Source organism: Oncorhynchus mykiss, chromosome 9 (assembly GCF_057628025.1).
Source record: "Oncorhynchus mykiss isolate SJ-2025 chromosome 9, ASM5762802v1, whole genome shotgun sequence".
NCBI lineage: Eukaryota > Metazoa > Chordata > Actinopteri > Salmoniformes > Salmonidae > Oncorhynchus > Oncorhynchus mykiss.
Genome location: NC_143030.1, coordinates 20,396,706 through 20,415,244, shown reverse-complemented (window position 1 = coordinate 20,415,244; position 18,539 = coordinate 20,396,706). Strand labels below are relative to the sequence as shown.

The 18,539-nt window shown below is 43.9% G+C and overlaps 1 protein-coding gene across 1 annotated transcript; it reads left to right on the top strand.

The window, feature by feature from the left end:
* The first annotated feature begins 37 nt into the window (after positions 1 to 37).
* Positions 38 to 8,432, top strand: tm4sf5 (transmembrane 4 L six family member 5). Its single transcript, XM_021614960.3, has 6 exons — positions 38 to 336; positions 1,531 to 1,611; positions 1,843 to 1,985; positions 5,866 to 6,004; positions 6,533 to 6,586; positions 7,523 to 8,432. The coding sequence occupies exons 1-6, from the start codon at positions 163 to 165 to the stop codon at positions 7,538 to 7,540; spliced, it is 609 nt and encodes a 202-aa protein (XP_021470635.2). The 5' UTR covers positions 38 to 162; the 3' UTR covers positions 7,541 to 8,432.
* Positions 8,433 to 18,539: the final 10,107 nt, after the last annotated feature.

Below are 18,539 nucleotides of genomic sequence, written 5' to 3'. Positions count from 1 at the left end.
TCCTGCTGTGTGTGTCAGTCTGTCTTGACCGTGAAGTCTTTTCCCCTCCTCTTTTCTATCTACCATCTCTTCTTTAGTCTGGGTCTACCCTCCACTGTCTCGGTCTCTGTCATACCCTAACTGCAGTATCACTGAGCTATCTGGTGACGGAGTAAAGACAGTATGTGTTGCACTGGGAAGTGTTCTCGTCTGGTGGGCCTGATCCTGTTGCCCTCGGCGTTCGCCTGCATCATCTCCAACATCCTCCTGTTCTTCCCCGACGGAAAGCAGCAGGACAGCAGTCATGTCTCCCTGCAGGTCTGGCTCATGGGCGGCCTCATCGGAGGGGGAATATTCGTGAGTATATTGACTGAGAATAGATGGACACCTTGACACCACTCATTCACCTGTACGCTCATGGGGAAAAAAAGGTTCTACGGAGGGTTGGTTCTACATGGAACCCAAAAGGGTTTGACCTGGAATCCAAAAGGGTTCTTGAATGGGTTCTCACTCTGACGAACACGTTTGGAACCCTTTTTTCTGAGAGTGTACAAAGACGACAGGGACATGTCTCTCTTGTAAAAGACATGGAAATACCTGTGTAACAATGTATACATCTTTGGCTGGATCAAGGCATTTCCAGAATGTTTATATTCAGTAATAGAAGTACAATTGTGGAAGGATTTGGTATGAATAAAGATGAAAGATTATGTCAGAAAAGGAGGAAGAGGTTCCAGTTTCTACTGTATTATCACAGATGGAGAGTAACTGATTAATGGTTGACTATTTAATTACAGTGGGGAACCTATTTTACTTCCCCCACTCTATTTGTCCTCCACTCTCAGGATGCATTCATTGTGATATCAAAAGAATACCTCTCTCAAACATTACACTGAACAGAGCCACACTTGCACCAGTTCGGCAAAGGGAAGTACATGCCAGTAGTGGGAAACAGATAGAGAGTCAGTTTCCATCATCACGTTTATATGCCATGGCCAATAAATCTTTGGTCAGGATACTACCATGTTGCAGCTATCAGAATATCCACGTTGATAGCCTTGTCAGTGGAAACTATGCAACCTGTTTTATGTACCCTGTGATATAATAGTGATGATAAGGACGTTTCAGGGCCGATAACAGGGTGTGTCTTTATTAACAGTGTATTCATTACTACCTGGAGGAAATGTGAACAGCTCTAGTGGTTCGAGCCAACCCACTACTGTTCTGTACTGTGTGTTAGCGCTCCCTCTTACTCCCAGTCCCATCCATCCCAGTCAGTCCTTGCCCTTTGGAACGAGAGAAGGAAAATCGATTCAGGATTGACAAATATTTGCGTAGAAGATAAGAGCATTCACGGCACGCACACGTGCACACACTCACACACATACTGGAACGTGAGCAAAGAGCTCAAGAAGTACCCATACAATCAAGTGTGTTTTTTCACAGCAATATTTTCTCTGTGTTTTAGTGCATGTTGTGATAGTTGAAGTATGATGATGATATGCAGCTTAGTAGAATTCAAGTTATTCTGTCTGTCTGTGTTCTTTTCAGATGCTGTGCCCCAGCTGTTCGGCTATCAGGGCCGGGGGCAAGGGTTGCTGTGGAAATGGTTGCTGCGGAAACCGTTGCAGAGTGAGTAGGGTTTCCAATAGATAGCACAGCCACAAAGTCATATTGGCTATATTGTAAAATGTCATGATTTCTTTGGGTTGCTTTTTGGTCTTAATTTAAGGTTAGGGTTACGCATAAGGTTAGCAGTGTGGAGCAGCTCGGAAGAAGAAAAAAAAGTGAAACTCAGGAAACTGATGTGAGTGAAGGAGAGGTAGAAAATGAGGATATTAAGTGTGTGTGTGTCTCCAACAGATGCTGAACTCTGTCTTCTCGGCTGCTTTTGGTTTGGTCGGAGCTATCTACTGCACTAGTGTCTCTTCTGCGGGACTGGCCATTGGACCTAAATGTCAGGTTGCTAGTGGAAAATGGGAATATCCCTTTGAGGACCTACCAGGGTGAGTTGCTCTCTCTTTCTATCGCTTTCTCCCCCCCTCCATCCCTCTCTTAAAGTGGGTATTAACTGCAATATTGACAACAGCCAGTTGATGGCAGAATAGACTAGTGGGTAAGTAGCAGACACCTCAACCCTCAACCCAGATCAAAATCAAATCAAATTGTATTGGTCACATACACATGTTTAGCAGATGTTATTGTGGGTGTAGTGACAGCAGTGATGGTTCTAGCTTGTATGGCTCCCTGGGCGAACCCCCCATAAAAGCACCATTCTGCAATAACTGTAATTTTTATTCAGACATTTGGAACAAGACAAATATATAAGCATAACATTTTTTTTACTATATAAATATACAAATATATGCAAAAATAAGACTCATAAATATCAAAAAGAAGTAACAAAGACAAATAGAAACCAATTTGTGTTGATTTGGCAATCGAGAATCAGTACATTACCCATCCCCCAACACTGTCAACCAAGAGTCAAGACTACATTACCCATCCCCCAACACGGTCAACCAAGAGTCAAGACTACATTACCCATCCCCCAACACGGTCAACCAAGAGTCAAGACTACATTACCCATCCCCCAACACTGTCAACCAAGAGTCAAGACTACATTACCCATCCCCCAACACTGTCAACCAAGAGTCAAGACTACATTACCCATCCCCCAACACTGTCAACCAAGAGTCAAGACTACATTACCCATCCCCCAACACTGTCAACCAAGAGTCAAGACTTTATTACCCATCCCCCAACACTGTCAACCAAGAGTCAAGACTACATTACCCATCCCCCAACACTGTTGACCAAGAGTCAAGACTACATTACCCATCCCCCACTACTGTCAACCAAGAGTCAAGACTACATTACCCATTCTCCAACACTGTCAACCAAGAGTCAAGACTACATTACCCTTCCCCCAACACTGTTGACCAATAGTCAAGACTACATTACCCATCCCCCAACACTGTCAACCAAGAGTCAAGACTACATTACCCATCCCCCAACACTGTCAACCAAGAGTCAAGACTACATTACCCATCCCCCAACACTGTCAACCAAGAGTCAAGACTACATTACCCATCCCCCAACACTGTCAACCAAGAGTCAAGACTACATTACCCATCCCCCAACACTGTCAACCAAGAGTCAAGACTACATTACCCATCCCCCAACACTGTCAACCAAGAGTCAAGACTACATTACCCATCCCCCAACACTGTTGACCAAGAGTCAAGACTACATTACCCATCCCCCACTACTGTCAACCAAGAGTCAAGACTACATTACCCATTCTCCAACACTGTCAACCAAGAGTCAAGACTACATTACCCTTCCCCCAACACTGTTGACCAATAGTCAAGACTACATTACCCATCCCCCAACACTGTCAACCAAGAGTCAAGACTACATTACCCTTCCCCCAACACTGTTGACCAAGAATCAAGACTAAACCAATTCACCTTGGTGGTGTGTAGACTGGTTTATATTATTCTTTACGATTTCACACAAACCAGAAACAAATGCAGCAATATGTCTGTGAAACTATATATTCACAGTATTATTAATGAATTGTGGTTTATTTGGTAGCATTTCGTAGTGTGACTGATTTTACTAATTGCATTAGTACTGTACAAAGTTAGAGGTGTGCTATTTGATAGATTACTGATAGATTACTGATATTGATAGATTACCCCGCTCCCCCTACCTCAGGCTTCCAGTGGGGACACGTGAAGTCAGCCCACCTCACCATCTCGTACTTCTGAGTGGGAGACCTTCCCAGGCATTAGCCTGCCTAGCTCACAAACTAGAATCAGGGCGCCCACTCCGACAAGGTTAATTGACCCACAGTTTTGGTGCGGCACCCCGTGCCACCCCCGGCAAGATGTTGTCCTGGGCGGCTGCCCATGTCGCCTATACCTAAATCCGCCACTGAGGGACAGTGCATTTATCCTAAGACCAATGCAGTGAGATCATTGTAAAGCTTTTGGTCATGTTTCAAGTGTTTGCAGAAGGGAGGAGCCGAGATGTCCAAGTTGTGGAAAAGATCACATCATGTGCTATAAAAGTGATGAAAATGTAAACCATGAAATCACGTCTTTCGAAATCCCCACATTGGATTTTCTTTTCACCTTGTTTTGGTTTCAATCCGTCCAGTTGGTGGCGGCAACACATCTTTTTGGGATGTAGCCGCCATAAAACACACAGAAGAAGAACTTCCTGTTTGAGTTTCTGCCTATAGCTAGGGAGGAGCAAAATGGAGTCGTGGTCAGATTTGCAGAGGGAGGGAGGAAAAAGCTGAGTAGCAGCGGTCTAATGTTTTCTTAGAGCGAGTGCTACAGTCATGGTGTTAGTAGAACTTCGGTAGCGTTTTCCTCAAATTTGCTTTGTTAAAATCCCCAGCTACAATAAATGCAGCCTCAGGATATGTGGTTTTCAGTTTGCATAAAGTCCAGTGAAGTTCTTTGAGGACCGTCGTGGTATCGGCTTGAGGGGGAGTATACACAGCTGTGACTATAACCGAAGAGAATTCTCTTGGGAGGTAATAAGTTTGGCATTTGATTGTGAGGTATTCTAGGTCGGGTGAACAAAAGGACTTGAGTTTATGTATGTTATCACAATCACACCATGAGTAGTTAATCATGAAACATACACATCCACCTTGCTTATTCCCCGAGAGTTCTTTATTCGTGTCTGCCCAATGTACTGAGAACCCAGCTGGCTGTATGGACAAAGACAGTATATCCCAAGAAAGCCATGTTTCCGTGAAACAGAGTATGATACAATCCCTGATGTCTCTCAGGAAGGAGATTCTCGCCCTGAGCTTTTCTACTTTATTATCCAGAGACTGAACATAATTGAGTAATATACTCGGAAGCGGGGGATGATGTGCACGCCTCCTGAGTCGGACTAGAAGTCCACTCCGAATACTTCTTCTCCGCCGGCATGTTTTGGATCAGCCTCTGGAATCAGTTCAATTGCCCAGGAAAGTCGTATTCCCGGTCTTAATGCTGGTGAGTTACCGCCGCTTTGATATCCAAAAGTTATTTCTGGCAATATTTAAAAACACAACATTTGCTGGGCTAATAATGTAAGAAATAACACACAAAAAAAACTAAATACTGCAAAGTTGCTTAGGAGCTAGAAGCAGAGCTGCCTTATCTGTCGGCGCCATCTTGCCCTCACCCGGCGTGATGGAGAAGAGGACCAGGTTCCACAGGGCCGCATTGACAGGGGTCACACACAGGTCTCACAGGGAGTGGTCAAACAGAGTCAGTCTGGGAGCACTAGGGCTCTGAATGTTTCTTGATCACCTCAACTAAACCAGGCCCAGGCCCGTCGTTTGTCCTGGTCAGGTCACATAGTTAATAACATATCAAACAGCTAAATGGCATCATGACAGAGTTGCAACACGTTTATGGTAGAAATAGTCAACAGAAGGATGTTGGCGTTTCTGTGGTGTACATGCACGGGCAGTCAGAGTCAAAGATAATGCTGTGGTTGAAGGGAATCACGTTTGACAGCTGATTACTGAAATTATGATAATGACAGATGTCTGCACTGTTTTAACCTGTCCTCCCTTTTGCTACTTACTGAATAACATCTCTCTTCTCTGCCCATCTTTTCAACTTCTCCTCTCTTCACTAAACCTGCCTCTTAATCTTTACTTTCCCTCAATACTTTACTTTCTCCCCTCTGTTCATAATGTATCTATGTAAAACACATTGGACTACATCATTGCTCTAACCTTCTTTTGCATTTCCTCTCTACTCTCCATCTCTTCCCTCTTATCCCAAAACCACTCTCATCCATCCCTGTCCTTTTTCACCCCTTTCTTCTTCCCTCCTCCCATCCCTCTCTCCCCCTCCTCTATAGTGGGAACAGCAGTTACCTGTTTGACCACTCTCTGTGGAACCTGTGTGTGATCCCTGCCAATGCGGCCCTGTGGCACCTGGTCCTCTTCTCCATCACGCTGGGCCTGGGGGGCCTGCAACTCATCCTCTGTGGTATCCAGGTCAGAGAATTGAATGGAACACATAGGCTATGTCCCAAATGGTACCCTATTCCCTATATACTAGTGCGCTACTTTTGACCAGAACTCTATAGGCCCTGGTCACAAGTAGTGCACTATAAAGGGAATAAGGTGCATTTTGGGGCATAGACATACTGTCATAATGATGCATGTCATTTTTGCTCCTTTGCACCAAAGTATCTCTACTTGTACACTCACCTTCTGCACATCTGTCACTCCAGTGTTAAACTGTTATATTGTAATTATTTCGCCACTATGGCCTATTTATTGCCTTACCTCCAGTATCCTACCTCATTTGCACATACTGTATATAGACTTTTTTTCTACTGTATTATTGACTGTACGTTTGTTTATTCCATGTGTAACTCTGTGTTGTTGTATGTGCATCACTGCTTTGCTTTATCTTGGCCAGGTCTCAGTTGTAAATGAGAACTTGTTCTCAACTAGCCTACCTGGTTAAATAAAGGTAAAATAAATAATAAATATTGAATGTATCACTGTGGCATCCAGGTGGTCAACGGCTGCATCGGCTGCTTCTGTGGGGACTGCCGTGATGACAAGGAGGTAATTAAACAAATTAATCTGATTATCAATTGATTTTAAATGACTGTTGATTCATTAGAAGTAATTATATTATATGGCTGACCCAGTGTTTCTGCATAAGTAATAATTCTGTTGTAACATTTGAGTAGAGGAGTGTTGAGTTGTGGTTCTGAAGTAAAATAATGCCATTTATAAGAAATGTAACATTTACAGTATAGCACAACATGTCTGTATAGTTGGGTAAGGGTCATGTGAAAAAATTAAACAGAAACCACTCTAACAAGCATACATGAAAGGTTACTATTACCTGAGTAGCATCTGATTACCCAACACAGGTAGCCTAGTGATTAGAGCGTTGGTCCAGTAAACGAAAGATTGCTAGGTGAAACCCCCCGAGCTGACAAGGTAAAAATCTGTCGTTCTGCACCTGAACAAGGCAATTAACCCACTGTTCCTAGGCCGTCATTGTAAATAAGAATGTGTTCTTAACTGACTTGCCTAGTTAAATAAATATGAAAAATAAGCCTAATTTGATTGAAGTCCAGCTCAGTGAAATCCAGGCTAAAATGAATAAATCAATGGGTGGTTTAAGATTAAGCTGAGATGTAGTTGCTGAGTGAACATACAGTAAGAGTAGGCCCGTGTTGTGTACCTTTATTTCCACCCCTGTGCATCCCAAATGGCACCCTATTCCTTATATAGTGCACTACTTTTGACCAGAGCCTATGGCGCCCTAGGGAATAGGATGCCATTTCGGACGCTTGCATATATATTCACATCCATTGTCTCTTGTTGAATCACTGTGTCAAATCAGTGATGTATAAAATATTGAACATTAACGATGGTAACAAGATATGAATTACTCTTCTTGCACAAACCACAATACCCTGAATCTGAGGTTGCCTTTTCAAGAAGTGATTATGAACACATATAATTGTTTCTGTTTTATTTTTTCAGGATGATGGTGGATTGTGAGATGGAGAGAGAGAAGAAGTAGAGAGGACTGCCCTGCAATGCCACAGCCTATTTTCATGACGACTAGTGCTGAGCGATTAGTGCTTTTTCAGGTCGGTTCAGTTTTGGGTTCGATTATTAAAAATGATCACGGTTTTTGATTTTGCGTTCGATTATATAATACACTATACGTTATGTGTGTTGAATGCTGTAACAACACAGAATAAAACATTTAATACAAGTCCCATGGTGGTAGTGACACTCCTTTACTGCTTATCACTTATTAACCATAATTTATTCACATTACTTTACTTTATGACTTCATTATTTCATTCCAAGTCAGTTCAGTTCAGGCTTGATCTGATTTAATCTCTACAGAAACTGCACATTGAGCTCACAGAAAAGAACCGAACTAAATGGAATTCAAATCATTTAACCAACGTCTTTCGATAAGTTGTTTTAAAAAAACAAAAAAATAACCAACATTTTGGTTAATCGCTCAGTACTACTGATGACATACCAGCACCAGGATTGCCAATCACTTACTACACAACTTTTTTTTAAAGTGCCTATCTGCCAGGAGTTTTCCCTTTTGTGTTTGAAGCATATTGTCTACTTTTGATATGTTCAAATCATGCCAGTGTGCCATATCAATCATAGCCATTGTAGTTCTTTAATCTCAAAACTGCCATGTCATTGTTGTAACTCTTGCTTCTGTTTCACGTGTTGCCCATGGAAACATCATACAGTACGTCATCTGAGGATTCCTCAGGAGTTTCTCAAGTTATTTTCCATTCTTTATTTCATTTCTTTTAAGCAACCATTTCTTTAACATGATCTTTTGTATATATTTTTTTGTATAATCACATACGTCAAAACAATACAAATAAGCAATAAAACTTTTGGGAAATTAGACATGTTTTTCTGTTATTGGTCAAGTAGTCATTGGTCAAGTAGTCATTGGTCAAGTAGTCATTGGTCAAGTAGCCTATGAAGTCTTAATGATCTGGGTTCTGGTAATTCAATACTGGCCAACAGTTAATGAAGAAGGCAGACAACTGAGAAGTTCACATGTATCAAAGCCCTAACCCAACTTAACCCAGAGTTACGTAATGGAAAGCAATGAAGAATCCCTTGATTAAGCACAAAAACTGTACAACCGGTAAACTCAATAGGAATGATTCACTTTAATAACTGTGTGATACGTAAGCAGAATCACTGGTCTGTTAAACCTGTCAATAACTGAAATCAAGTTTTTTGCAATGCTGTCAGAAGCATAGGGATAGATAGAAGAGAGAGAGAGAGCGATAGAGAGGAAATAGCTTTCATTAGTTGTGTTAGACACAGGCAGCCAGCTCAGAACTAACAGAAGTGTGCATCAGGGGCAGGTGAGGGGTCACAGTGAGCCCTGTGGTGACCGTAAGACATACAGATGGAAAGCCTGATGTCTGGGGCCGGAGTGGACTGGAGTGAGTTGCTGCTTTCGTGTAGTAGTAGAACAAGATCAGTTTAAGCTCGTAATCTTTTGTTGCCACCGAGCAGCTTTGTGGTAATTGTTACCTAACTTTCCAGATAAACACCCTTACTAGCACTAGAAGGGGATAAATATAGATTATTTTCTCAATAGGAAAACAAGCTGTAAGAGAGCGAGAAAAGCAGAGAGGCTGTTGTATGACTGTCAGACTGATGGAGGAATACTGCACATAAGAAAAGTCAATTGGGATACTTAGTCAGTTGTACAACTGAAATGTGGCTTCCGCATTTAATCCAACCCCTCTGTATCAGAGAGTTGCGGGGGACTGCCATAATCAACATCTATGTCTTCGGCGACCGGAGAACGGTGGGTTAACTGCCTTGCTCAGGGGCAGAAGGACAGATCTTTGCCTTGTCATTTCAGGGATTTAATCCAGCAACCTTTCGGTTACTGTCCCAACGTTCTAAACACTAGGCTACCTGCCTGGCTCCTATGTCAGGTAGCTCTGTTATAAAATAAGACTAGGCAGGACAACGTGTGTGGGGGGGAGAGAATGAAGGGAAATGGAAAAACAGAGAGAGTTTACAGAGACAAAAAGAGAAAGAGAGATGGAAAGGGGCATTCTTTGACTGCCACTTCTCATGTGACTTACACACAAACAGAATGAGGCTGAATAAGAGAAGGCCAAGAAAGCTAAAAGAGGACACAAGAGCTGAAGATAGAGAGGAAATGGACAAACAATTAGAAGGCATTGGCCAGTTTGGTAAGTCGAGTATGAAGCCAAGACTTATATTATATATTATATTTATACGCATGCAAGGAGCCCTTATTTACCCATTATTTGGCACTCAACCCCTTATTTCCCGAAAACATCTGCCCTACTCCCCTTCTCACTCCCCCCATAGGACCCTGACCCCGTCTGGCCCAAAGAGGCAGACCGAGACAGATCAGAACCAATTATTTCAACCAAAAAGGGTTATTCGGTTGTCCCCATAGGAGAACCCTTTGAAGAACCCCTTTTTGTTCAAGGAAGAACCTTTTTGGGTTCCATGTAAAACCCTCTCCACAGAAGGTTCTACATGGAACCCAAAATAGTTATACCTGGATCCAAAAGAGTTCACCTGGAAGCAAAAAGGGGTCTCCTATGGGGACAACTGCAGAACCCTTTTGGAACCTTTTTCTCTAAGAGTGTACTCCCTCTAGACTCTGATTTCCCCATCTGGGCTGAGGAGACAGAATGGAACAGAGCAAAACAGAACACAACTGGTTTCAACTGGTCACAACAGCTTATACACAACGCAAACGTTTTAGAACACCTACTGATCAAGGGTTTTTCATTATTTTTACTATTTTCTACATTGTTGAATAATAGTGAAGACATCAAAACTATGAAATAACACATAAGGAATCATGTCGTAACCAATAAAGTGTTAAACAAATCAAAATGTATTTTATATTTGAGATTCTTCAAATAGCCACCCTTGCCTTGATGACAGCTTTGCACACTCTTGGCATTCTCTCGACCAGCTTTACCTAGAATGCTTTTCCAACAGTCTTGAAGGAGTTCCCACATGTGCTAAGCACTTGCTGGCTGCTTTTCCTTCACTCTGCGGTCTGACCCATCCCAAACCATCTCAATTTGGACGAGGTCGGGGGATTGTGGAGGCCAGGTCATCTGATGCAGCACTCATCACTCTCCTTCTTGGTCAAATAGCCCTTACACAAGAAAAACAAATGATAGTCCAACTAAGCTTAAACCAGATGGGATGGCGTATTGCTGCAGAATGCTTTGGTAGCCATGCTGGTTAAGTGTGCCTTGAATTCTAAATAAATCACAGACAGTGTCACCAGCAAAGCACCCCCACACCATAACACCTCCTCCTCCGTGCTTTACTGTGGGAAATACACATGCAGAGATCATCTGTTCACCCACACCGTGTAACACAAAGACACGGCGGTTGGAACCAAAAATCTCAAATTTGGACTCCAGACCAAAGGACAGATTTCCACCGGTCTTATGTCCATTGCTTGTGTTTCTTGGCCCAAGTAAGTCTCTTCTTCTTCTTGGTGTCCTTTAGTAGTGGTTTCTTTGCAGCAATTCGACCATGAAGGCCTGATTCACGCAGTCTCCTCTAGATGTTGAGATGTGTCTGTTATTTGAACTCTGTGAAGCATTTATTTGATCTGCAGTTTCTGAGGTCTTCCTCTCCTGTGGCGGTCCTCATGAGAGCCAGTTTCATCATAGAGCTTCATGGTTTTTGCGACTGCAGTTGAAGAAACTTTCAAAGTTCTTGAAATTTTCCGTACTGACTGACCTTCAGGTCTTAAAGTAATGATGGACTGTCGTTTCTCTTTGCTTATTTGAGCTGTTCTTGCTACAATATGGACTTGGTCTTTAACCAAATAGGGCTATCTTCTGTTTACCAACCCTACCATGTCACAACACAACTGATGGGCTCAAACACATTAAGAAGGAAAGAAATTTCACAAAATAAGTTTTAAGAAGGCATACCTGTTAATTGAAATGCATCCCAAGTGACTACCTCATGAAGCTGGTTGAGAGAATGCCAAGAGTGTGCAAAGCTGTCATCAAGGCAAAGGGTGGTTATTTGAAAAATCTAAAATATATTTTGATTTGTTTAACACTTTTTTGGTTACTACATGATTCCATATGTGTTATTTCATAGTTTTGATGTATTCACTATTATTCTACAATGTAGAAAATAGTCTAAATAAAGAAAAACCCTTGAATGAGTAGGTGTTCTAAAACGTTTGACCAGTGGTGTACATGAATCCTACATAAATCATAGAGTGCATTCGGAAAGTATTCAGACACCTTCCCTTTTTCCACATTTTGTTAAGTTACAGCCTTATCCTAAAATTGATTAAATAAAAACATTTTTCTCATCAATCTACACACAATACCCCATAATTACAAAGCAAAAACTGTTTATTTTTTATTTTTTCCCACATTTATTAAAATTAAAAAACAGAAATAACTTATTTACATATTTATTCAGACCATTTGCGATGAGACTCGAAAATTGAGCTCAGGTGCATCCTGTTTCCATTGATCATCCTTGAGATGTTTCTACAACTTGATTGGAGTCCATCTGTGGGAAATTGAATTGTTTGGACATGATTTGGAAAGGCACATACCTGTCTATATAAGGTCCCACATTTGACAGTGCATCTCAGAGCAAAAACCAAAACTGTAGAGCTCCGGGACAGGATTATGTTGAGGCACGGTACTGGGGAAGGGTACCAAAACATTTCTGTAGCATTGAAGGTCCCCAAGATGAAAATGGAAGAAGTTTGGAACCGCCAAGAACCCAATGGTCACTCTGACAGAGCTCCAGAATTCCTCTGTGGAGATGGGAGAACCTTCCAGAACACAACCATCTCTGCAACACTCTACCAATCAGCCCTTTATCGTAGAGTGGCCAGACGAAAGCTACTTCTCAGTAAGGCACATGATAACCCGCTTGGAGTTTGCCAAAAGGCACCTAAAGACTCTCAGACCATGAGAAACAAGATTATCTGGTCTGATGAAACCAAGATTGAACTATTTGGCCTGAATCCCAAGCGTTACGTCTGGAGGAAACCTGACATCATCCCTACGGTGAAGCATGGTGGTGGCAGCAGCATGCTGTGGGGATGTTTTTCAGCAGGAGGGGCAGGGAGACTAGTCAGGATCGAGGAAAGATGAACGGAGCAAAGTAAAGAGAGATCCTTGATGAAAACCTGCTTTAGATTGCTCTGGACCGCAGACTGGGGCGAAGGTTCACCTTTCAACATGACAATGACCCTCAGCCCACTGCCAAGACGACGCAAGAGTGGCTTTGGGACAAGTCTCTGAATGTCCTTGAGTGGCCCTGCTAGACTTAGACTTAGACTTGGACTTAAACCCTATCGAACATCTCTGGAGAGACCTGAAAATAGTATTGTGTGTAGATGGATGAGGGAAAAAAACATTGAAATCATTTTAGAATAAGGCTGTAACATAACAAAATGTGGAAAAAGTCTAAGGGGTCTGAATACTTTCCAAATGCCCTGTGTATAGGCTATTCTTGTTCAGAATAACAGCAAATGACAATGTTATTCTGCTATTCTTTCAACTGTCTTCCTTTCTCTCGTTTCCTTTTTCCTTGTCTTCTTTCCTTCCCCAGGGATACTATCATGCCAGGAGTCAGCAGATCAGCAACCAAAGAGCTGGTTTGAAACAACAGACCTGGTGCCCAGACCACGGCTGCTGTGGGCTGCTGTACCCAGACACACTAACTCTGACGAAGCATTGACCACCTCTGTAATTACATCCATATGATTACACAAACCAGTCCTGACCCGGGCCAACCATAGGGTGCCAACCCACAGAGTAGACAAACAGAAGGAGGAGAACATAGACACGATGGAGCGGGACGGGACACAACAGCACCGGACAGGACAGGACAGGACAGAACAGGACAGGAAAGAGCAGGGCAGGACAGTGCTAACAGGTATTATAGTGTATTGTTTTGTGTATTTGTATGCCGACTTCACAAATTGAATTTCCATTTAATGGACAATAAAGTATATCGTATCGTGCAGAGAGTATGTATTCTAGATGATTCAAATATGACACTTTGGCCAAAGTCAACATTCACAGTATGACCATTGTACAGTACACATCTACTCTCTCTAATATGAAAATGTTCCACTACTTATGTATCTGGGTAGATGATCAAATTCATCCATAACAGATCCTAACATCAAGCTGTTTCGAAACAGAGAAGAGTCTAGATTACCAACAGGACATTCTGCTTGCTTCTCAAGGACGGGTACCTGTTTTCACATTACTGTTACTATGTCGACATCAGCCAAGCCTCCATATTCTAGACATGTTTGTTAGTGTATGTTGATGCACCATAAACAGAGTTTATACAACAGACATCACGTTAGTTTCGCCCCCTAACAGCAGCTTCATCTAAATGGAGCTCTGAGTACAGAGGAATTTGTAAATAATAAGCAAAAAGAGACAAGAGAGAAACAGAATGTATGATACTGATCTTTGAAATCATAGTTCTGGGAAACATTTCAAGGAATATGTATATAGTTTTAGTAAATTGTTATTTGGTTTGCTGGTTGGTTTTATCATCAACATGTATTTGTGGTGGCTGGTAGGATCCTATATGGAATGGTTGTCTAGGTCTTGTTTTCTGCTCTATTTGTTCCCATGCCACAAAGGAAGGTGAGGGTACAAGAAGAGGGGAGAGAGAGTTGGGGACTCCTAAATGGGAAGAACGAGGGAACGGGAGGGGAGGGAAGGGGACATCATGTCCTCAAGCTGCTGGACACAAGAACCAGCTGAGGGCGACGTCAACCGGCTTGTCCCCCAGGCCCCCTTTTCCCGGCCCCTGCCAAAACCCACAAGAGCCTGGATGTGTGGGAAGTTGGGAACATCTTGAGGTCTGTAGGAGGAGGAGTAGGAGGAGGAGGAGGAGGAGGAGAGGGGGGATGGGGAGAAGCAAGTGAGAAGAGTAAACACTTGTTAGACACACAGGGCCAGATTTGATCTGACTGGTTGAGTATTTGAATTACTGACTTTGATTAAAATGTTGATAATTTGTTGATCATTGAATAGTATTAGTCCCCCCATTTAGTTTACTGTATTTGGTACACTGTGTAGATACATGAAAAGGCCCTTGTCAGTCATGCAGTGGTGTTGGGTATAAACAGCAGATGTATTGTAATACAGCAGGTTGAAGATGCTTAGTTGGGACATCTCTCTATTCCTCATATAGTGCACTACTTTAAAACAGAGTCCTGGTCAAAGGTAGTGCACTACAGAATGAAGGGAATAGGGTGCCATTTGAGACAATAACACACACACACACACGCACGCACGCACGCACGCACACACCACACACACACACACACACACACACACACACACACACAGAGTCTCACCTCATAAAGTCACTGTAAACCATTATAAAACTGTCCATAGCTTCGGTTCATAACCTCTCTATGGAAATGAATCCTGTGTCAAGTAGCACTGCCTTAGTCATTGGCTTGTAACATGTTACCCTCCCTTGTTGCTTTCTGTGCCACATATTTATGTTACAACAGTGCTATTCTTATCCTGACTGAGCATAGTGGAATTATGATGCCAGTGCTGGCAGACGTGAAATAAATAGCTGAGGGGTCGAAGATTCACAGTGGATGATGTAAGTATTTTTATATCCGTTTTTCTTTTCTCCATCTGGCATATGATATCTGATTGGTCACCCAGCTGAGCGTATCTGTTGTCACAATGAGACTCTGAGCCAATCGCGGTGTGGTTTGAGTGGAGTCCTCTTATCTCAATTGTTGATATCTTGGATGTCATACACTAACTATAATGACTGCAGTTTGCCCGATACAGAACCTATTCTATGTCATAGCTAGTGCACTAGTGTTGACCAGACTCTGTTCACAAGTAGTGCACTATATAGGGAATATGGTGTCATTTCGGACACTTCCTCTGTGATTACTTCAGATCAATGAAACTACCAATTTAAACAAAACTACTCTTCTCCTTACAAGGAGAGGAACCTGCAGGGCTAAGGACTCAGTTTACATTTTACAAATGAAAGAGGAGTGGCTTTATTCCTGCACAGAACAATGTAATACCAGGCAAACATTGCTTGGGGGTGTTTGGAGTTGAAGGGAGTCTTCAGCTACTGCTTGACTGCCAACTGCCACTCCCATGTTTGCTTATATGTTATGGTCTGTGTCTCAAATGACACCCTACTGTATTCCCTACATTGATGCCATAGGGCTCTGGTAAAAAAAAAGTAGTGCACTGTGTAGGGACTAGGGTACCGTTTGGGATGCAACCAAACACCATAAAGAGTCCATTTAATTTAGAATAAGAGCATTTTTACCTCATTCTATGATCAGCAAACAGAGTCTGACTTACTTAGGTGAGCTAATGATTGACTTGGAGCTGGCACTACCTGGAGACGACGGTCCCCTTCATTGACGGCCGACTGCATCACACATACAGAGATAAAGAGGGAGGGAGGGAGGGAGGGAGGGAGGGAGCGAGGGAGCGAGGGAGGGAGGGAGGGAGGGAGGGAGGGAGGGAGGGAGGGAGGGAGGGAGGGAGGGAGGGAGGGAGGGAGGGAAAGCGAGAGAGAGACAAAGAGAGACAAAGAGAGACGGGAGGCAGAGAGAGAGAGAAAGAGAGAGAGAGAGAGAGAGAGAGAGAGAGAGAGAGAGAGAGAGAGAGAGAGAGAGAGAGAGAGATGAATGATGCTAAGGGTGTGCCATATACGGTAAAGCCACTGTAAAATGTGAAACAGGTATATATATATATATTACCTCAATAGACAGTGTATTGCTGATCTCAATGTAACCCTGTCTTCCTCCCTATCTGTTGCCATATAAAATAGTCATAGAACTATAGTGTCACTCTGCATGTTGCCCGGGCTACTGCTGGTCGCTCTGAATTCTAATCACTCTCCCTCCCTCTGTAGTTTGTCCCAGTAACTTTCCACCAGACGGGGTAAGTCCTTTGGCCATGTCCTCACACAGTGAGACAGAAGCCCTGGCTGGATAAACTATAAGCCTGTTAAAAGTTTGCATGCAAAGCTAATAAACAAGCAATAACATAGAAATATCAACAGGTCACACATAGCTGAACAAAGACCATCTCAATGCATCAATACACTAGAGGTGATGTGGCGCCATTCCTTTAAAGGTGCGTTTGGTTGAGTGTGACAAAACTTGGAAGATTGTCAACGTTGCATCATCACATGTGTGTTTTAAACTTTAGCAGCCTTTTAAGACCCTGTTAGATAGCTGTGTGAGGGTCACTGTGAAAATACACAGCCTCCACTTCTGCATTCCTCCTCTCCTCCTCTCCTCCTCTCCACCACTCCACTTCTTCTCCTTCGTTCCTCCTCTCCACCACCCCTCCTCTTCTCCTTCGTTCCTCCTCTCCACCACCCCTCCTCTTCTCCTTCGTTCCTCCTCTCCACCACTCCTCCTCTTCTCCTTCGTTCCTCCTCTCCACCACCCCTCCTCTTCTCCTTCGTTCCTCCTCTCCTCCTCTCCACCACTCCTCCTCTTCTCCTTCGTTCCTCCTCTACTCCTCTCCACCACTCCTCCTCTTCTCCTTCATTCCTCATCTCCTCCTCTCCACCACCCCTCCTCTTCTCCTTCGTTCCTCCTCTCCTCCTCTCCACCACTCCTCCTCTTCTCCTTCGTTCCTCCTCTCCACCACCCCTCCTCTTCTCCTTCGTTCCTCCTCTCCTCCTCTCCACCACTCCTCCTCTTCTCCTTCATTCCTCCTCTCCACCACCCCTCCCCTTCTCCTTCGTTCCTCCTCTCCACCACCCCTCCTCTTCTCCTTCGTTCCTCCTCTCCACCACCCCTCCTCTTCTCCTTCGTTCCTCCTCTCCTCCTCTCCACCACTCCTCCTCTTCTCCTTCGTTCCTCCTCTCCACCACTCCTCCTCTTCTCCTTCGTTCCTCCTCTCCTCCTCTCCACCACTCCTCCTCTTCTCATTCGTTCCTCCTCTCCACCACTCCTCCTCTTCTCCTTCGTTCCTTCTCTCCACCACCCCTCCTCTTCTCCTTCGTTCCTCCTCTCCTCCTCTCCACCACTCCTCTTCTCCTTCGTTCCTCCTCTCCACCACCCCTCCTCTTCTCCTTCGTTCCTCCTCTCCACCACCCCTCCTCTTCTCCTTCGTTCCTCCTCTCCACCACTCCTCCTCTTCTCCTTTGTTCCTCCTCTCCACCACCCCTCCTCTTCTCCTTCGTTCCTCCTCTCCTCCTCTCCACCACTCCTCCTCTTCTCCTTCGTTCCTCCTCTCCTCCTCTCCACCACTCCTCCTCTTCTCCTTCGTTCCTCCTCTCCACCACTCCTCCTCTTCTCCTTCGTTCCTCCTCTCCTCCTCTCCACCACTCCTCCTCTTCTCATTCGTTCCTCCTCTCCACCACTCCTCCTCTTCTCATTCGTTCCTCCTCTCCACCACTCCTCCTCTTCTCCTTCGTTCCTCCTCTCCACCACTCCTCCTCTTCTCCTTCATTCCTCCTCTCCACCACTCCTCCTCTTCTCCTTCGTTCCTCCTCTCCACCACTCCTCCTCTTCTCCTTCGTTCCTCCTCTCCACCACTCCTCCTCTTCTCCTTCGTTCCTCCTCTCCACCACTCCTCCTCCTCTCCTTCGTTCCTCCTCTCCACCACTCCTCCTCTTCTCCTTCGTTCCTCCTCTCCACCACTCCTCCTCTTCTCCTTCGTTCCCCCTCTCCTCCACTCACTCATGCGTTCCAGAAAATGGAGAGTGTTTATACAATTCGTTCAGTTAGGCTTTGTTTTGACTTGATGTCCAAGTTTGTTTCCAAATAAACACTGTCGCGTCACGTCAGGACGCCGCGGATCCAAAGGTACCGACCTGGCTGAGAGAGAGGGAGATAGAGAGAGGGAGGGGGGGGGACTTGGAGTTGGTTATCTCTCTTTTGCTCCCTCATTCCACTCTTCTCTTTCATTCCCACTTTATTTTATGTATCTCTCCAGTCATT